This window comes from Bombina bombina, chromosome 7 (assembly GCF_027579735.1).
Source record: "Bombina bombina isolate aBomBom1 chromosome 7, aBomBom1.pri, whole genome shotgun sequence".
NCBI classification, from domain to species: Eukaryota; Metazoa; Chordata; class Amphibia; order Anura; family Bombinatoridae; genus Bombina; species Bombina bombina.
In genome coordinates, this window is record NC_069505.1 from 404,040,054 (window position 1) to 404,061,140 (window position 21,087).

Below are 21,087 nucleotides of genomic sequence, written 5' to 3' on the forward strand. Positions count from 1 at the left end.
CTGGATGGTAGGAAGAATTGTCCGAATGGTTTCCATTTTGAACGATGGAACCCTGAGAAATTTGTTTAGGATCTTGAGATCCAAAATTGGCCTGAATGTTCCCTCTTTTTTGGGAACTATGAACAGATTGGAGTAAAACCCCATCCCTTGTTCTCCTAATGGAACAGGATGAATCACTCCCATTTTTAACAGGTCTTCTACACAATGTAAGAATGCCTGTCTTTTTATTTGGTCTGAAGACAATTGAGACCTGTGGAACCTTCCCCTTGGGGGTAGTTCCTTGAATTCCAGGAGATAACCTTGAGAAACTATTTCTAGCGCCCAAGGATCCTGAACATCTCTTGCCCAAGCCTGAGCGAAGAGAGAGAGTCTGCCCCCCACCAGATCCGGTCCCGGATCGGGGGCCAGCATCTCATGCTGTCTTAGTAGCGGTAGCAGGCTTGTTGGCCTGCTTACCTTTGTTCCAGCCTTGCATCGGTCTCCAGGCTGGCTTGGTTTGAGAAGAATTACCCTCTTGCTTAGAGGATGTAGAATTTGAGGCTGGTCCGTTTCTGCGAAAGGGCCGAAAATTTGTTTTATTTTTAGCCTTAAAAGACCTATCCTGAGGAAGGGCGTGGCCCTTTCCCCCAGTGATGTCTGAAATAATCTCTTTCAAGTCAGGGCCAAACAGCGTTTTCCCCTTGAAAGGGATGTTAAGCAACTTGTTCTTGGAGGACACATCCGCTGACCAAGACTTTAGCCAAAGCGCTCTGCACGCCACAATAGCAAAACCTGAATTTTTCGCCGCTAATCTAGCTAATTGCAAAGTGGCGTCTAAGGTAAAAGAGTTAGCCATTTTAAGTGCTTGAACTCTGTCCATAACCTCCTCATAAGAAGATGCTTTATTGAGCGACTTTTCTAGTTCTTCGAACCAGAAACACGCTGCTGTAGTGACAGGAACAATGCATGAAATTGGTTGTAGAAGGTAACCTTGCTGAACAAACATCTTTTTAAGCAAACCCTCTAATTTTTTATCCATAGGATCTTTGAAAGCACAACTATCTTCTATAGGGATAGTGGTGCGTTTGTTTAGAGTAGAAACCGCCCCCTCGACCTTGGGGACTGTCTGCCATAAGTCCTTCCTGGGGTCGACCATAGGAAATAATTTCTTAAATATAGGGGGAGGGACAAAAGGTATGCCGGGCCTTTCCCATTCTTTATTTACAATGTCCGCCACCCGCTTGGGTATAGGAAAAGCTTCGGGGGGCACCGGGACCTCTAGGAACTTGTCCATCTTACATAATTTCTCTGGAATGACCAAATTGTCACAATCATCCAGAGTAGATAACACCTCCTTAAGCAGAGCGCGGAGATGTTCCAATTTAAATTTGAATGTAATAACGTCAGGTTCAGCTTGTTGAGAAATTTTTCCTGAATCTGAAATTTCTCCCTCAGACAAAACCTCCCTGGCCCCTTCAGACTGGTGTAAGGGCATTTCAGAACCATTATCATCAGCGTCCTCATGCTCTTCAGTATCTAAAACAGAGCAATCGCGCTTTCGCTGATAAGTGGGCATTTTGGCTAAAATGTTTTTAATAGAATTATCCATTACAGCCGTTAATTGTTGCATAGTAAGGAGGATTGGCGCACTAGATGAACTAGGGACCTCCTGAGTGGGCAAGACTGGTGCAGACATAGAAGGAGATGATGCAGTACCATGCTTACTCCCCTCACTTAAGGAATCATTTTGGGCAACATTATTATCAGTGGCATCATTGTCCCTACTTTGTTTGTCACATTCATCACATATATTTAAATGGAGAGGAACCTTGGCTTCCGAACATACAGAACATCGTCTATCTGATGGTTCAGACATGTTAATAGGCATAAACTTGATAACAAAGCACAAAAAACGTTTTAAAATAAAACCGTTACTGTCACTTTAAATTTTAAACTGAACACACTTTATTACTGAATATGTGCAAAAGTATGAAGGAATTGTTCAAAATTCACCAAAATTTCACCACAGTGTCTTAAAGCCTTAAAAGTATTGCACACCAAATTTGAAAGCTTTAACTCTTAAAATAACGGAACCTGAGCCGTTTTTACATTTAACCCCTATACAGTCCCTGGTATCTGCTTTGCTGAGACCCAACCAAGCCCAGAGGGGAATACGATACCAAATGACGCCTTCAATAAGCTTTTTCAGTGGATCTGAGCTCCTCACACATGCATCTGCATGCCTTGCTTCTCAAAAACAACTGCGCATTAGTGGCGCGAAAATGAGGCTCTGCCTATGACTAGAAAAGGCCCCCAGTGAAAAAGGTGTCCAATACAGTGCCTGCCGTTTTTTTAACAGAATTCCCAAGATTAAAATAACTCTTCAAAGTTATAAACCATTAAATATGCTTATAAAGTAATCGTTTTAGCCCAGAAAAATGTCTACCAGTCTTTAAAGCCCTTGTGAAGCCCTTTATTCTTATATTTAAAACTAAGAAAATGGCTTACCGGATCCCATAGGGAAAATGACAGCTTCCAGCATTACCAAGTCTTGTTAGAAATGTGTCATACCTCAAGCAGCAAAAGTCTGCTCACTGTTTCCCCCAACTGAAGTTAATTCATCTCAACAGTCCTGTGTGGAAACAGCCATCGATTTTAGTAACGGTTGCTAAAATCATTTTCCTCTTACAAACAGAAATCTTCATCTCTTTTCTGTTTCAGAGTAAATAGTACATACCAGCACTATTTTAAAATAACAAACTCTTGATTGAAGAATAAAAACTACATTTAAACACCAAAAAACTCTTAGCCATCTCCGTGGAGATGTTGCCTGTGCAACGGCAAAGAGAATGACTGGGGAAGGCGGAGCCTAGGAGGGATCATGTGACCAGCTTTGCTGGGCTCTTTGCCATTTCCTGTTGGGGAAGAGAATATCCCACAAGTAAGGATGACGCCGTGGACCGGACACACCTATGTTGGAGAAATTGTGAGTACTTGACGCCTCAACCTGACCAGCGCTAGGTAGAACAGGCGCCACGTGTCTGAATACGTTGCGAGACAGAAGAGCTGAGCCCAAGCAGGACCAGCCTGCAAACAGGGTCATAACTGTCAAGCTGCCTAAGTCTGCCCGCAGAAAGGGAGGAAGAAAAAACAGACACATAGGACGAACGTGTCACAAACAAACTTCCACAGAAGTAAACAGCGAGAATCGATCCCAGAGTAAGTTCCTGAAGGAAACATAAAAATAAAATTCATCCTAACCGGATAAAATTAAATGAGAGGCAACCCGAAGGTTAACGCCTAAGAAGAACAGAAATAACCGGAACGGAAACCCTGTTCTTCCACAAAACAGGGAAGAATATCGATACAAGACTAAAAGGAGATTACGTCATCCCCTCATGTCTAATGAGGTGAGCCATTTGAAGAAGGAGACTGAGGAGTCCCGAAGCCGAGAAGGATAGGGTCCCCTAACAACTCAAAAACGTGTCTAAGTAGAACACGAAGGCGAGCCAGCCTGTAACAAAAGACACAACACTCAGGAACAATTACACCAGCATGGAACTCTACATGCCCTCCCATGGCGTGGAGTCCCGGAACAATAGGGCAAGAGCACAATTGCAAATAAACATCTGGACTTTGTAGACAAGCAATCGCCAAAAGTATGTGAAAGCGAAAACAATCCCCCCTCTGAGGAGGTATAAACATAACCTGGGTTAACCGCATGTGTAGTAGGGAGCGGAAGAGAACTCGCTGTGGTGCTCTTTGTCTCCCCCTGCTGGCCAGGAGTGATATTCCAACAAGTAATTGATTACGTTGTGGACTCACCATATCTTAGGAAAGAGAACACTTTTCAATTTATTTCAGTTCTCAAGTTTACTTTGTTCTTTTGGTATCCTTTGTTGAAGAATAAACCTAGGTAGGCTAATATGAGTTCAACAGAGTGCACCTCTAGCATTCTACGGTAGTGCGGTTTACAATATTGCTTGTAGAAATTTTAAACGTTGTTGCAAACACTGATGCCATAGAATGTTAAAAACACATACATACTTCTGAACATACAAAGGTGTTTTTTTTTATTATGCTCTATATCTGAATCATATAAGTTTAAATTTTTACTTTACTGTCTCTTTAATTAAATACATGCACAGGCTAATGCTATAAACCACACAATTTAAAAATAAAATGCCAAAATTCCTTTAATAAATTTACTCACTTTATAATACAAACATGTAAATGCACTTGAACTATTAGAGTATTTTATTTTTAAATATGTATTTGACCCAGAAAAGGAGCATACACACTCTCTTTAAAATGAAAATGCTGTAATAAAAGAATTTGTTCCGGTATGGACACTTGCTCAGCCGGTCAAAGACTGTGTGAGTTGCAACTTCCTGCATCTCCCTCTGGTAACTACCAGACTACACAGATTACACTCCTAAAGGAAAAACATAATTTATGTAAGAACTTACCTGATAAATTCATTTCTTTCATATTAGCAAGAGTCCATGAGCTAGTGACGTATGGGATATACATTCCTACCAGGAGGGGCAAAGTTTCCCAAACCTTAAAATGCCTATAAATACACCCCTCACCACACCCACAAATCAGTTTAACGAATAGCCAAGAAGTGGGGTGATAAGAAAAAAGTGTGAAAGCATAAAAAAATAAGGAATTGGAATAATTGTGCTTTATACAAAAAAATCATAACCACCACAAAAAAGGGTGGGCCTCATGGACTCTTGCTAATATGAAAGAAATGAATTTATCAGGTAAGTTCTTACATAAATTATGTTTTCTTTCATGTAATTAGCAAGAGTCCATGATCTAGTGACGTATGGGATAATGACTACCCAAGATGTGGATCTTTCCACGCAAGAGTCACTAGAGAGGGAGGGATAAAATAAAGACAGCCAATTCCTGCTGAAAATAATCCACACCCAAAATAAAGTTTAAATGAAAACATAAGCAGAAGATTCAAACTGAAACAGCTGCCTGAAGTACTTTTCTACCAAAAACTGCTTCAGAAGAAGGAAACACATCAAAATGGTAGAATTTAGTAAAAGTATGCAAAGAAGACCAAGTTGCTGCTTTGGAAATCTGATCAACCGAAGCTTCATTCCTAAACGCCCAGGAAGTAGAAACTGACCTAGTAGAATGAGCTGTAATCCTCTGAGGCGGAGTTTTACCCGACTCAACATAGGCATGATGAATTAAAGATTTCAACCAAGATGCCAAAGAAATGGCAGAAGCTTTCTGGCCTTTTCTAGAACCGGAAAGGATGACAAATAGACTAGAAGCCTTTCGGAAAGTCTTAGTAGCTTCAACATAATATTTCAAAGCTCTAACAACATCCAAAGAATGCAATGATTTCTCCTTAGAATTCTTAGGATTAGGGCATAATGAAGGAACTACAATTTCTCTACTAATGTTGTTGGAATTCACAACCTTAGGTAAAAATTCAAAAGAAGTTCGCAACACTGCCTTATCCTGATGAAATATCAGAAAAGGAGACTCACAAGAAAGAGCAGACAATTCAGAGACTCTTCTGGCAGAAGAGATGGCCAAAAGGAACAAAACTTTCCAAGAAAGTAATTTAATGTCCAATGAATGCATAGGTTCAAACGGAGGAGCTTGAAGAGCCCCCAGAACCAAATTCAAACTCCAAGGAGGAGAAATTGACTTAATGACAGGTTTTATACGAACGAAGGCTTGTACAAAACAATGAATATCAGGAAGATTAGCAATCTTTCTGTGAAAAAGAACAGAAAGAGCAGAGATTTGACCTTTCAAGGAACTTGCGGACAAACCTTTATCTAAACCATCCTGAAGAAACTGTAAAATTCTCGGAATTCTAAAAGAATGCCAGGAAAAATGATGAGAAAGACACCAAGAAATATAAGTCTTCCAGACTCTATAATATATCTCTCTAGATACAGATTTACGAGCCTGTAACATAGTATTAATCAGAGAGTCAGAGAAACCTCTTTGACCAAGAATCAAGCGTTCAATCTCCATACCTTTAAATTTAAGGATTTGAGATCCTGATGGAAAAAAGGACCTTGCGACAGAAGGTCTGGTCTTAACGGAAGAATCCACGGTTGGCAAGAGGCCATCCGGACAAGATCCGCATACCAAAACCTGTGAGGCCATGCTGGAGCTACCAGCAGAACAAACGAGCATTCCTTCAGAATCTTGGAGATTACTCTTGGAAGAAGAACTAGAGGTGGAAAGATATAGGCAGGATGATACTTCCAAGGAAGTGATAATGCATCCACAGACCTCCGCCTGAGGATCCCGGGATCTGGACAGATACCTGGGAAGTTTCTTGTTTAGATGAGAAGCCATCAGATCTATTTCTGGAAGTTCCCACATTTGAACAATCTGAAGAAATACCTCTGGGTGAAGAGACCATTCGCCCGGATGCAACGTTTGGCGACTGAGATAATCCGCTTCCCAATTGTCTATTCCTGGAATATGAACCGCAGAGATTAGACAGTAGCTGGATTCCGCCCAAACCAGAATTTGAGATACTTCTTTCATAGCCAGAGGACTGAGAGTCCCTCCTTGATGATTGATGTATGCCACAGTTGTGACATTGTCTGTCTGAAAACAAATGAACGATTCTCTCTTCAGAAGAGGCCAAGACTGAAGAGCTCTGAAAATTGCACGGAGTTCCAAAATATTGATTGGTAATCTCACCTCCTGAGATTCCCAAACCCCTTGTGCTGTCAGAGACCCCCACACAGCTCCCCAACCTGTAAGACTTGCATCTGTTGAAATTACAGTCCAGGTCGGAAGAACAAAAGAAGCCCCCTGAACTAAACGATGGTGATCTGTCCACCACGTCAGAGACTGTCGTACAATCGGTTTTAAAGATATTAATTGAGATATCTTTGTGTAATCCCTGCACCATTGGTTCAGCATACAGAGCTGAAGAGGTCGCATGTGAAAACGAGCAAAGGGGATCGCGTCCGATGCAGCAGTCATAAGACCTAGAATTTCCATGCATAAGGCTACCGAAGGGAATGATTGTGACTGAAGGTTTCGACAAGCTGAAATCAATTTTAGACGTCTCTTGTCTGTCAAAGACAGAGTCATGGACACTGAATCTATCAAAAAGGTTACCCTTGTCTGAGGAATCAATGAACTTTTTAGTGAATTGATCCTCCAACCATGATCTTGAAGAAACAACAAAAGTCTATTCGTATGAAATTCTGCTAAATGTGAAGACTGAGCAAGTACCAAGATATCGTCCAAATAAGGAAATACCACAATACCCTGTTCTCTGATTACAGATAGAAGGGCACTGAGAACCTTTGTAAAAATTCTTGGAGCTGTTGCTAGGCCAAACGGCAGAGCCACAAACTGGTAATGCTTGTCTAGGAAAAAGAATCTCAGAAACTGATAGTGAGCTGGATGAATCGGAATATGCAGATATGCATCCTGTAAATCTATTGTAGACATATAATGCCCTTGCTGAACAAAAGGCAGGATAGTCCTTAGTTACCATTTTGAATGTTGGTATCCTTACATAACTATTCAATATTTTTAGATCCAGAACTGGTCTGAAGGAATTCTCCTTCTTTGGTACAATGAAGAGATTCGAATAAAACCCCAGCCCCTGTTCCAGAACTGGAACTGGCATAATTACTCCAGCCAACTCTAGATCTGAAACACATTTCAGAAATGCTTGAGCTTTCGCTGGGTTTACTGGGACACGGGAAAGAAAGAATCTCTTTGCAGGAGGTTTTTTCTTGAAACCAATTCTGTACCCTTCTGAAATAATGTTCTGAATCCAAAGATTGTGAACAGAATTGATCCAAATTTCTTTGAAAAAACATAATCTGCCCCCTACCAGCTGAGCTGGAATGAGGGCCGCACCTTCATGTGGACTTAGAAGCTGGCTTTGCTTTTCTAGACGGCTTGGATTTATTCCAGACTGGAGATGGTTTCCAAACTGAAACTGCTCCTGAGGATGAAGGATCAGGCTTTTGTTCTTTGTTGAAACGAAAGGAACGAAAACGATTATTAGCCCTGTTTTTACCCTTAGATTTTTTATCCTGTGGTAAAAAAAGTTCCTTTCCCACCAGTAACAGTTGAGATAATAGAATCCAACTGAGAACCAAATAATTTATTACCCTGGAAAGAAAGGGAAAGTAGAGTCGATTTAGAAGACATATCAGCATTCCAAGTTTTAAGCCATAAAGCTCTTCTAGCTAAAATAGCTAGAGACATAAACCTGACATCAACTCTGATAATATCAAAAATGGCATCACAGATAAAATTATTAGCATGTTGAAGAAGAATAATAATGTTATGAGAATCATGATCTGTTACTTGTTGCGCTAAAGTTTCCAACCAAAAAGTTGAAGCTGCAGCAACATCCGCCAAAGATATAGCAGGTCTAAGAAGATTACCTGAACACAAATAAGATTTTCTTAGAAAGGATTCAATTTTCCTATCTAAAGGATCCTTAAAGGAAGTACCATCTGCCGTAGGAATAGTAGTACGTTTAGAAAGGGTAGAGATAGCCAATCAACTTTAGGGATTTTGTCCCAAAACTCTAATCTGTCAGACGGCACAGGATATAATTGCTAATAACGTTTAGAAGGAGTAAATGAATTACCCAAATTATTCCATTCCCTGGAAATTACTTCAGAAATAGCACCAGGGACAGGAAAAACTTCTGGAATAACTATAGGAGATTTAAAGACCTTGTCTAAACGTTTAGATTTAGTATCAAGAGGACCAGAATCCTCAATTTCTAATGCAATTAGGACTTCTTTAAGTAAAGAACGAATAAATTCCATTTTAAATAAATATGAAGATTTATCAGCATCAACCTCTGAAACAGAATCCTCTGAACCAGAAGAATCATTAGAATCAGAATGATGATGTTCATTTAAAAATTCATCTGGATAAAGAGAAGTTTTAAAAGACTTTTTATGTTTACTAGAAGGAGGAATAACAGACATAGCCTTCTTAATAGATTCAGAAACAAAATCTCTTATGTTATCAGGAACACTCTGAACATTAGATGTTGATGGAACTGCAACAGGTAATGGTATTTTACTAAAGGAAATATTTTCTGCATTAACAAGTTTGTCATGACATTTAATACAAACAACAGCTGGAGGAACAGCTACCAAAAGTTTACAGCAGATACACTTAGCTTTGGTAGTTCCAGCACCAGGCAGCGATTTTCCTGAAGTATCTTCTGACTCAGATGCAACATGAGACATCTTGCAATATGTAAGAGAAAAAAAACAACATATAAAGCAAAATTGATCAAATTCCTTAAATGACAGTTTCAGGAATTGGAAAAAATGCCAAAGAACAAGCTTCTAGCAACCAGAAGCAATGAAAAATGAGACTTAAATAATGTGGAGACAAAAGCGACGCCCATATTTTTTTAGCGCCAAATAAGACGCCCACATTATTTGGCGCCAAAAATGACACCACATCCGGAACGCCGACATTTTTGGCGCAAAAGAACGTCAAAAAATGACGCAACTTCCGGCGACACGTATTACGCCGGAAACAGAAAAGATTTTTTGCGCCAAAAAAGTCTGCGCCAAGAATGACGCAATAAAATGAAGCATTTTCAGCCCCTGCGAGCCTAACAGCCCACAGGGAAAAGTCAAATTTTTTAAGGTAAGAAAAAATTATTGATTCAAAATGCATTATCCCAAATATGAAACTGACTGTCTGAAAATAAGGAATGTTGAACATCCTGAGTCAAGGCAAATAAATGTTTGAATACATATATTTAGAACTTTATAAAAAAAAGCGCCCAACCATAGCTTAGAGTGTCACAGAAAATAAGACTTACTTACCCCAGGACACTCGTCTACATGTTGTAGAAAGCCAAACCAGTACTGAAACGAAAATCAGCAGAGGTAATGGTATATATATATATAAGAGTATATCGTCGATCTGAAAAGGGAGGTAAGAGATGAATCTCTACGACTGATAACAGAGAACCTATGAAATAGACCCCGTAGAAGGAGATCATTGCATTCAAATAGGCAATACTCTCCTCACATCCCTCTGACATTCACTGCACGCTGAGAGGAAAACCGGGCTCCAACCTGTTGCGGAGCGCATATCAACGTAGAATCTAGCACAAACTTACTTCACCACCTCCATAGGAGGCAAAGTTTGTAAAACTGATTTGTGGGTGTGGTGAGGGGTGTATTTATAGGCATTTTAAGGTTTGGGAAACTTTGCCCCTCCTGGTAGGAATGTATATCCCATACGTCACTAGCTCATGGACTCTTGCTAATTACATGAAAGAAATCCTGCTTTTATTTTGCCTTGTGGATAACTGATATTTACTATCAATCTGCATGTAAGTGATTCTTTTGTTGCAACCTTTGTGTACGTTTCACTACGGAGTGGGGCCCCTCCTTGGATCATCTGTCAGGAACACTGCCACTCCACTGAGCTCTGAATTTACAACTGTGCTCTCCGTTTTCAGGATCCAGAAGAGCTTGATGACTGAAGATAATCAGGTTCAGATATTTTAAACCTTCCGTGTACCATCATCTGGAGCTTGACAAAGGCCCTGGATGGGCTGAAACGCGTTGCTCTAAACTTTGCCCCTGCACGGCTTCCGTAGTCGGAGGATCTGAAAGTGTATTGACACGCCAGTACGAATTGTTTGCTGACACATCTAGGAGATGTCTAACTTGTAATAGATCAAGTACGGAGGAGCTACCGACGAGAGGGGTTGATCCATACCTGTTTCTTAGAACCTTTCCAGGTGTAAGTAAAAGTGTACATCTTACGATTGGTTCTTTTTCTGTTTTGTTGATTGGAATCTTTCTGTATTCCAGCTACCTGGGCGTACACTTCCAGTGGCATCAGCGTGGAATCCATTGTTTAATCGATTATCCGTCGACATTGGATAATTTCTCTTTTCCATTATATCTGAATTGTGTTCTTAATTGTTAAATTTTAATACTGTTTTTAAAGCTGTGTTCTGATATTGCACTTATCTTGTTTCATATACGCCTGATCAACGTATATTGTCTAAGTAGTGCTATAATGTGCTATATGCTCTCCTTTATGTGTTATTAAATGTGTCTTTTATATAATTGAAGTATCGTATCTGTCTACTTAGTAACTAATTTAAGCAGATTCTGCACAGTGGTATAAAGTTCTCCACACTCTATGTGAGGGTTAACTTTATCTTTCCTAGTACACTTTGAGGGGAAGGGGACCCTTTTTTATACTATCTGCTGTTAGTTGATTTCAGGTTACTACCTTTTTTTACATTTACAAAAGTTGAAATAAAATAAAGCATTTTATTTTTACAATATTATGTCCCTTTAGACAAAAAGACACATTTACAATAAATTCTACATTTTTTTTAACCTTACTGTAATCTACTATATTGGTAATGACATTTACATGATCCCATATTTAAATTGACTGTATGTTGCTATTATCAATATGCACATGTATGATGTATGCAGAATATTTAGTGCAGATTCTGTTACTGACGTTTTTAAAGCCATGCTTCCAACCATCATCACAGCTCCAATGATCCCAATGCGCTTGTACTTAAGTACCGTGCTGGACAACTGCTTTCTGATTACAATGTACATGTCGTCCTAGAAAACAAAATAAAAAATGACATGTAACAAGGCACTTCTGTGTCACAAAACTTGCGCTTCTGCCCTTGAAGAGACACCAACATTTTTATGAAACATATTTCAACATTTGCAACTACCCCTTGCTTTTGTGTTAAGTGTGTGCTTGTTCCACACTCCATACAAGTCAAAAAGCAAACAATGCAAACCAAATAGCCATTTTTGAAAATTTGCAGCATTTTGAAAACCAAGGTTACAGATTTTGCTTTTTGGCATCTCTCTGGAGCGTTGGAACACGCACAATTTTTATACAAAACCAAGAGGTTTCATGTCCCTTTAATATTTATTTTTCCTGTCCATCATGGTAGCTAATTTAACAATTCATACATACTCAAGCAGTGCTTTTGAAAGAGAAAAGGGTAAAAACAAACGCCAGGCGTTAACTACCACTCCATGCAGATTTGTTACCCACTTATTAGCATTTTTTATTTATTTATTGCAAAGGATTGTTTAAGTATGTGACACCTCAGCAACCTGAAATGTAATGGTAATAGTTGGTATGTAAAGAGCACACCCAACTACTGTACTTAATTGAGAGTTCTTTCAATCATAAACATAAATCAGTGGGGAGCATTTTTCAAATCAAACTGCTCATATCAAATAGTTAAGCTGAATACTATATGGCACAACACTTACTTGACCACTAACTAAAATAAGTATAATTGGGTAATACTTTAAGTGAATATTGAAGTTAAAATGAAAACGTAATGATTCACAGAGCGTACAATTTTTTTTAAAAAAAACTTTCCAATAGATTTCTATTATCAAATATACCCCTTTCTTTCTCTTTTTTTTTTTTTTTTTTTTTTTTTTTTAACATGAGAATGTATCTTGACCATGATGTGGAAGGGGTGTTTGCAACAATCGCCTAGATTTAGAGTTCTGCGTTAGCCGTCCAAACCAGCGTTAGGACCCCCTAACGCTGGTTTTGGCCGCCCGCTGGAATTTAGAGTCTTGTAGGTAAGGGTCTAACGCTCACTTTCCAGCCGCGACTTTTCCATACCGCAGATCCCCTTACGTCAATTGTGTATCCTATCTTTTCAATTGCGTTAAGAGCTTTCTGGGCTAACGCCGGTTCATAAAGCTCTTAACTACTGTGCTCTAAAGTACACTAACACCCATAAACTACCTATGTACCCCTAAACCGAGGTCCCCCCACATCGCCGCCACTCTAATAAAATTTTTTAACCCCTAATCTGCCGAACGCACACCGCCGCAACCTACATTATCCCTATGTACCCCTAATATCGCCAACCCCTATGATATATTTATTACCCCCTAATCTGCCCCCCCCCAACGTCGCCGCTACCTACCTACACTTATTAACCCCTAATCTGACGACCAGATCTCGCCGCCACTATAATAAATGTATTAACCCCTAAACCGCCTCAAAAACCCAATAATAAATAGTTTTAACCCCTAATCAGCCCTCCCTAACATCGCCAACACCTAACTTCAAGTATTAACCCCTAATCTGCCGACCGGACCTCGCCGCTACTATAATAAATGTATTAACCCCTAAAGCTAAGTCTAACCCTAACACTAACACCCCCCCTAAGTTCAATATAACGAAATAAATTAACTCTTATTAAATAAATGAATCCTATTTAAAGCTAAATACTTACCTGTAAAATAAACCCTAATATAGCTACAATATAACAAATAATTATATTGTAGCTATTTTAGGATTTATATTTATTTTACAGGCAACTTTGTATTTATTTTTACTAGGTACAATAGCTATTAAATAGTTATTTACTATTTAATAGCTACCTAGTTAAAATAATTACAAAATTACCTGTAAAATAAATCTTAACCTAAGTTACAATCAAACCTAACACTACACTATCAATAAATTAATTAACTAAACTATCTACAATTATATCAACTAAACTAAATTACAAAAAAATAAAAAAAGATCACAAGAATTTTAAACTAATTACACCTACTCTAAGCCCCCTAAAAAAATAACAAAGCACCCCAAAATAAAAAAATGCCCTACCCTATTCTAAAATAAAAAGTTAACAGCTCTTTTACCTTACCAGCCCTTAAAATGGCCTTTTGCGGGGCATGCCCCAAAGAAAACAGCTCTTTTGCATTTAAATAAACATACAATACCCCCCCCAACATTACAACCCACCACCCACATACCCCTAATCTAACCCAAACACCCCTTAAAAAACCTAACACTAAGCCCCTGAAGATCTCCCTACCTTATCTTCACCATGCCGGGTATCACCGATCCGTCCAGAAGAGAGTCCGAAGTCTTCATCCTATCCGGCAAAAGAGGTCCAGAAGAGGGTCCGAAGTCTTCATCCTATCTGGCAAGAAGAGGTCCAGAAGAGGGTCCGAAGTCTTCATCCTATCCGGCAAGAAGAGGACATCCGGACCGGTAGACATGTTCATCCAGGCGGCGTCTTCTATCTTCATCCATCCGGCGCGGAGCGGGACCATCTTGAAGCAGCCGACGCGGATCCATCCTCTTCTTCCGGCGACTCCCGACGAATGAAGGTTCCTTTAAGTGACCTCATCCAAGATGGCGTCCGTCGAATTCCGACTGGCTGATAGGATTCTATCAGCCAATCGGAATTAAGGTAGGAAAAATCTGATTGGCTGATCGAATCAGCCAATCAGATTGAGCTTACATTCTATTGGCTGATCGGAACAGCCAATAGAATGCGAGCTCAATCTGATTGGATCAGCCAATCGGATTGAACTTGAATTTGACTGGCTGATTCAATCAGCCAATCAGATTTTTCCTACCTTAATTCCGATTGGCTGATAGAATCCTATCAGCCAATCGGAATTCGAGGGACGCCATCTTGGATGACGTCACTTAAAGGAACCTTCATTCGTCGGGAGTCGCCGGAAGAAGAGGATGGATCCGCGACGGCTGCTTCAAGATGGTCCTGCTCCGCGCCGGATGGATGAAGATAGAAGACGCCGCATGGATGAACATGTATACCGGTCCGGATGTCCTCTTCTTGCCGGATAGGATGAAGACTTCGAACCCTCTTCTGGACGGATCGGTGATACCCGGCGTGGTGAAGATAAGGTAGGGAGATCTTCAGGGGCTTAGTGTTAGGTTTTTTAAGGGGTGTTTGGGTTAGATTAGGGGTATGTGAGTGGTGGGTTGTAATGTTGGGGGGGGGGGGGTATTGTATGTTTATTTAAATGCAAAAGAGCTGTTTTCTTTGGGGCATGCCCCGCAAAAGGCCCTTTTAAGGGCTGGTAAGGTAAAAGAGCTGTTAACTTTTTATTTTAGAATAGGGTAGGGCATTTTTTTATTTTGGGGGGCTTTGTTATTTTTTTAGGGTGCTTAGAGTAGGTGTAATTAGTTTAAAATTCTTGTAATCTTTTTTTATTTTTTTGTAATTTAGTGTTTGTTTTTTTGTAATTTAGTTTAGTTGATTTAATTGTAGATAATTATAGATAGTTTAGTTAATTTATTGATAGTGTAGTGTTAGGTTTAATTGTAACTTAGGTTAGGATTTATTTTACAGGTAATTTTGTAATTATTTTAACTAGGTAGCTATTAAATAGTAAATAACTATTTAATAGCTATTGTACCTAGTTAAAATAAATACAAAATTGCCTGTAAAATAAATATAAATCCTAAAATAGCTACAATATAATTATTCATTATATTGTAGCTATATTAGGGTTTATTTTACAGGTAAGTATTTAGCTTTAAATAGGATTAACTTATTTAATAAGAGTTAATTTATTTCGTTAGATAAAAATTATATTGAACTTAGGGGGGTGTTAGTGTTAGACTTAGCTTTAGGGGTTAATACATTTATTAAAGTAGCGGCGAGGTCTGGTCGGCAGATTATGGGTAAATACTTGAAGTTAGGTGTCGGCGATGTTAGGGAGGGCAGATTAGGGGTTAATACTATTTATTATAGGGTTTTTGAGTCGGGAGTGCTGCGGTTTAGGGGTTAATACATTTATTATAGTGGCAGCGAGGTCCGGTCGGCAGATTAGGGGTTAATAAGTGTAGGTAGGTAGCGGCGACGTTGGGGGGGGCAGATTAGGGGGTAATAAATATAATATAGGGGTCGGCGATGTTAGGGGCAGCAGATTAGGGGTACATAGGTAATGTAGGTTGCGGCGGTGTACGAAGCGGCAGATTAGGGGTTAATAATAATATGCAGGGGTCAGCGATAGCGGGGGCGGCAGATTAGGTGTTAATAAGTATAAGGTTAGGGGTGTTTAGACTCAGGGTACATGTTAGGGTGTTAGGTGCAGACTTAGGAAGTGTTTCCCCATAGGAAACAATGGGGCTGCGTTAGGAGCTGAACGCTGCTTTTTTGCAGGTGTTAGGTTTTTTTTTCAGCTCAAACTGCCCCATTGTTTCCTATGGGGATGTCGTGCACGAGCACGTTTTTGAAGCTGGCCGCGTCCGTAAGCAACGCTGGTATTTAGAGTTGAAGTGGCAGTAAAAATGCCTGTACGCTCCCTTTTTGGAGCCTAACGCAGCCCTTCAGAAAACTCTAAATACCAGCGTTGTTTAAAAGGTGCGGGGGGGGGGGGGGGGACACGCGTAGCTAACGCACCCCTTCTAACGCAAAACTCTAAATCTAGGTGTATGTTTGTAACTTTGTTATACACAAGCATGCTCCTGATTCAACCTAGGTATTAACGTTTCTACAAAGTGTTGTCTGACTCCTAAAACTTAATTTCTTTCTAATGGCATGGAGAGTCCACAAATCCATTCCAATTACTAGTAGGAATTCAACTCCTGGCCACCAGGAGACGGCAAAGTACACCCCAGCAAAGCTTTAAGTATCCTCCCACTTCCCACAATCCCCCAGTCATTCTTTGCCTTTGTACATCATGGAGGTGTGCGAAGATGGTGTCTTAAAGTGAAGGTAAAGTTAACTGGTTTACAAAATAAAAAAGAATTTCTCAATAGTAGTTAAATGTAGTCGCTAACTTAGTTTTTATGTTCCATCTACATTTTTGATAATATATCTTTTTTTAAATTGGTACCATTTACTCGCCGACTCCTCCCAGCAGCTACTTCCTTGTTCTCCTGTGTTTGTCTTCTTGAGCAGTCCCACCCTCTCTCTACGTTGCTTGAAATCGCGTTCACGAGGATCATTTGAACTGCGCATGCGCCAATTGCCTTTGATACATAGTACTCAATGAAATGCAATATTAATTGAGTACTATACTGCCCTAGACAGTAGCTGCAGAATTGCGATTAAATATATATTATACTCATCGAAACATCGTTAATTTTGAGAGTAGAGCAAATAACAGATAAGCATTGCTCATAAAATTATGCTTATAGCATAAGTATTAACATTTGATAAATTGTATTAATGCTCAATTGATTGATTATATGCATATTATTAATAAAATATATATAATTTCGTTTACAGGGAAAAGGTTAGAACAAAATTGTACAAATATTTGATGAGGGATTTCATAAATACGCTATTTGCGAACATTTCATATTCAATTGTATCGCGATCGATGTTGAATGATATAAAGCTATCACCTACAGAGCATGCTTGTCTCATGAACGAGCATGGAAAAGAAAGTCGGCTAATACGGCTTCAACGCATGCGCATAAGACTTGCGTGACGTTGCAAGTAATGGGCTGAACCCCCTGGGGGGAAAAAGAACATTGGCAGATAGAATTTCATTAGCATGTCAATCAATTTGACAAAATGGCGGGCGGAGGAAAGAATTGTATCGTTTGCTGTTTGAAAGGTAAAATACAGCATTATATAATTTGATCTAAAAAAAAATGATGAATTAAACTCTGCCTCTTTTTAAAAATACTATAATATGGCGTAAACGAGTGTTGTCAACTTTACCTTCACTTTAAGAAAATTAATCCTTTAATGTATAGTTTCCCTGCAAGCAAGGATTGGGGCAATGCTGTGTCCATGTAATCATCTTTAATAAGAGTTATGGTGGCTATTAGCTGTTGGAGGTCGGTGAGGTAGTCTTGGCCTTTCCTCCAACAAATTATGCTAAACCCTTTATAGAAAACCAGGGTTGGTTACTCTGCTTTTCTCTCTTTTAAGGTCTCTGTCAGAGGTCGTCCGAGTCTGTCATGCCTGAGATGCACCTGCCCTGCAGCTGAGCTCCACAGCTTTCCCTTCTAGGTGAGAAGGCTGTGGCACTTTAGGGGTTAAATTCCTCTTTGGTGGAGTCATGGGACTTAACATCTCTAATTTGGTGATATAAATTTGGGCAGTATAACAGGGTATTGAGCTGCTACAGTAAGGACATAATAGATTGTCTCCCTTTATTTTTAAGGAGATTCAGCAGGAGACAGGCTTGTTTATTCAAGGCTCTTGAGGGGCTAATTTTTATTTATTTGAAAATAGTACATGAACTGCGTAAAATAGTGTTAAAGGGACACTGAACTCAATTTTTTTCTTTTGTGATTCAGATAGAGCAACTTTCTAATTTACTCCTATTATCAACATTTCTTCATTCTCTTGGTATCTTAATCTGAAATGCAAAAATGTAAGTTTAGATGTCGGCCCATTTTGGTGAACAACCTGGGTTGTCCTTGCTGATTGGTGAATACATTCATCCACCAATAAAAAAGTGCTGTCCAGAGTCCTAAACCAAAAAAAGCTTAGATGTCTTTTTCAAATAAAGATAGGAAGAAAACGAAGAAAAATTGATAATAGGAGTAAATTAGAAAGTTGCTTGAAATTGCATGCTCTATCTGAATCACGAAAGAAAAAAATGTGGGTTCAGTGTCCCTTTAACTTTAGGGCTGTTTGCCTGTGAGGGGCTGTTTGAGAGGCATTCTTTTTAGCACGGGGGGGGGGGGGGGTTTGTGTGCTTTGAACAATGATGTACTTAGTTTTCCTCTGTGTCGGTCGGCGATCACGTGATCTCACAGCTTCTTCCACCCGAAGCAGATTTTTGCCTTAGTGTCTCTGCGGTACTCAGGGGAGACGGTCAGATTGCGTATATCGGAAACTCTTTATCCGATCTGATTGTTTTTGTCCCTGTGTCACTTCTTATTGGTGTGTTGACACCGGAGGGGTGAGTCCACGCTAGTAAAGATTTCAGTTATAGCGGTACCTTCCTAAAAGTCTGCGTGTTATTTATACGCAAAAAAATCTGATAAGTTATTTTATAATCGAGAGGTTATTTTTTTGGGTCAAGGATTGTTATTTGGCAAAAAATTTAAAAGTAGGCTAGTTATTTTATTTTTTGGGCTAAAAGAATTTATTAATAGCTGGACCAATTCTCAACTTTAGAAATGGACAGTGACCCAAACCTTTTCATTTAATTTGAAAAATGCTTGTACTATTTAGAGGAACAGGTTATTCCTCCTGTGCAGTTTTGCTCCACATGTGTCTAAGATGTTGCTTTCAAGGAATAAAGATGCATCTTTTCAAAACCTTTAACCCACTCAGAGCCATCTGCCTCTCAGGATATTGTTGTTCCTGACATGCCTCATTTTGCTAGAGACGGGGACGTCTGAGGAAAGTTTTGCAAGCAGTTCCCTGTGGCTCCTCTCAGTCCGTTTCTAGAGGAGTATTTTTGCCAGGTGATTTTGCAGCACAGCTTACTTCGGCAGTGTCTGTAGCACTGAGTGCTTTACCTATTTTAGGTAAAAGAAAATCTAAGAATGTTTCCTTTAAGCCAGGAACTTCTGATAACGCCAAAGCTGCCTTGGTCAGTTTGTCTCAATTATATGAGGATGACCATTCTTCATTAGCTTCTGAGGGTGAAATCTCTGAAAGTACAGAGGATCCAGAGGAGGTTAGTTTTAGATTTAAGCTTGAACACCTCCGTTAACTACTTAAGGAGGTTCTGGCTACTCTGGAGGATCCTAAACCTACAGTCACTTACACTCCTAAGGTTAATAAACTAAATAGAGTTTTTGATGTGAAACCTAAATCTGTGTAAGTATTTCCTGTTCCAGATAGCATGACTGACATTATTTCTCATGAATGGGAGAAGCCGGGTGTTCCATTTTCCCAGTCGCCTGACTTTAAAAAGATGTTTCCTGATGCAGAATCTGTACAAAACCTTTGGCGCACTGTTCCTAAAGTGCATGGAACTATATCCATGTTAGCTAAGAGAACCACTATTCCTCTAGAGGATAGTACCTCATTTAAGGATCCTAAGGATAGGAAACTGGAAGGGTACTTAAAGATTTTTCTTCACCAAGGACTGCAATGGCAGCCAGTTGCTAGTATTGAGACAGTCGCTGGTGAGACTCTTTATCGGATCTGATTTTGGAGGAAACTACAGTAGGAGATCCAAGACAAGATCAAGGCTTTAAAACTGGCTATTACCTTCATCTGTGATGCCAGTATGCAAGTAGTACGTCTGGGTGCAAAGACTTCTAGCTTTGCCATTCTATCTCGCAGAGCCTTGTGGCTAAAGTCTTGGTCAGCTGACATGGTGTCCAAGTCTAAACTTCTGTCTATTCCATTTAAAGGTAAGACTTTATTTGGTCCTGGTCTGGCTGAGATAATTTCTATGGTCACTGGTGGATAGGGAGTTTTTCTGCCTCAGGATAAGAAGGTTAGACCTAAGGGTCGCCAGACTTCTTAATTTTCGCAACTTAAGGAACAAAAATCCTCTTCTTCTTAAAAACCTGAACAATACAAACCCTCATGGAGATCTAACCAGCCTTGGAATAAGGGTAAGCAATCCAAGAAGCCTTCCTCTGAGAACAAATCAGCATGAAGGGTCTGCCAACGATTCATCAAGTAGGGGGCAAACTTTCCTTCTTTCAAGAGGCTTGGATTTGCGATGTCCCAGATCCTTGGGTGGTGGAGGTCGTCTCTCAGAGATACAATATAGAGTTCAAATTTCGTCCTCCCAGAGGCCGATTTCTCCTTTCAAGATTATCTGCAAACCAGGGAGATCCTAGCTATCCATGGCAATGGATGACATTTTCACTGCTCCGGGTGAAGTATCTATTCATTCAAGGAGATCTCAGTGCGGCTGGAGATGACTCCAATGCTTTTCCACTTACTATAAATTTTGATGAAGGCAACACACTATCTATACTAAATCAGCTTAAGTTGGGAATCGGTTAAATATTTACACTCCTAACTGCAGATAAACCGCTGAAATCCTGTATACACTTGAGCAGGATTCTAAGTAGTTTCATTTATACCATTTGCCTTGTTTGTTGTTTCTTGCAGAGAATATTTGTTTATTATGTATCCTAGATTGAGTTAAGACAGCTTGTCGAACTGTTATGTTGAAGTAGTACCTTATAATACATCTCTTTTCTTTGAGAATCATCTAACTGGGAGAAAATTCCTTGCTAGCTAGACATTTTTAAAGTGTAACAGAAGCTTTTCAGTCTTTACAGGGAGTGCAGAATTATTAGGCAAGTTGTATTTTTGAGGATTAATTTTATTATTGAACAACAACCATGTTCTCAATGAACCCAAAAAACTCATTAATATCAAAGCTGAATATTTTTGGAAGTAGTTTT

General features: G+C 39.5%; 1 protein-coding gene across 1 annotated transcript in view; it reads right to left on the minus strand.

The window, feature by feature from the left end:
- FANCD2 (FA complementation group D2) overlaps positions 1–21,087 on the minus strand; it is a gene marked incomplete in the record, with an annotated part of 1,113,076 nt that overhangs the window by 600,129 nt on the left and 491,860 nt on the right. The window contains 1 exon segment of the mRNA XM_053689418.1: positions 11,488–11,597. Within this exon segment, the coding sequence (XP_053545393.1) occupies positions 11,488–11,597 (110 nt within the window).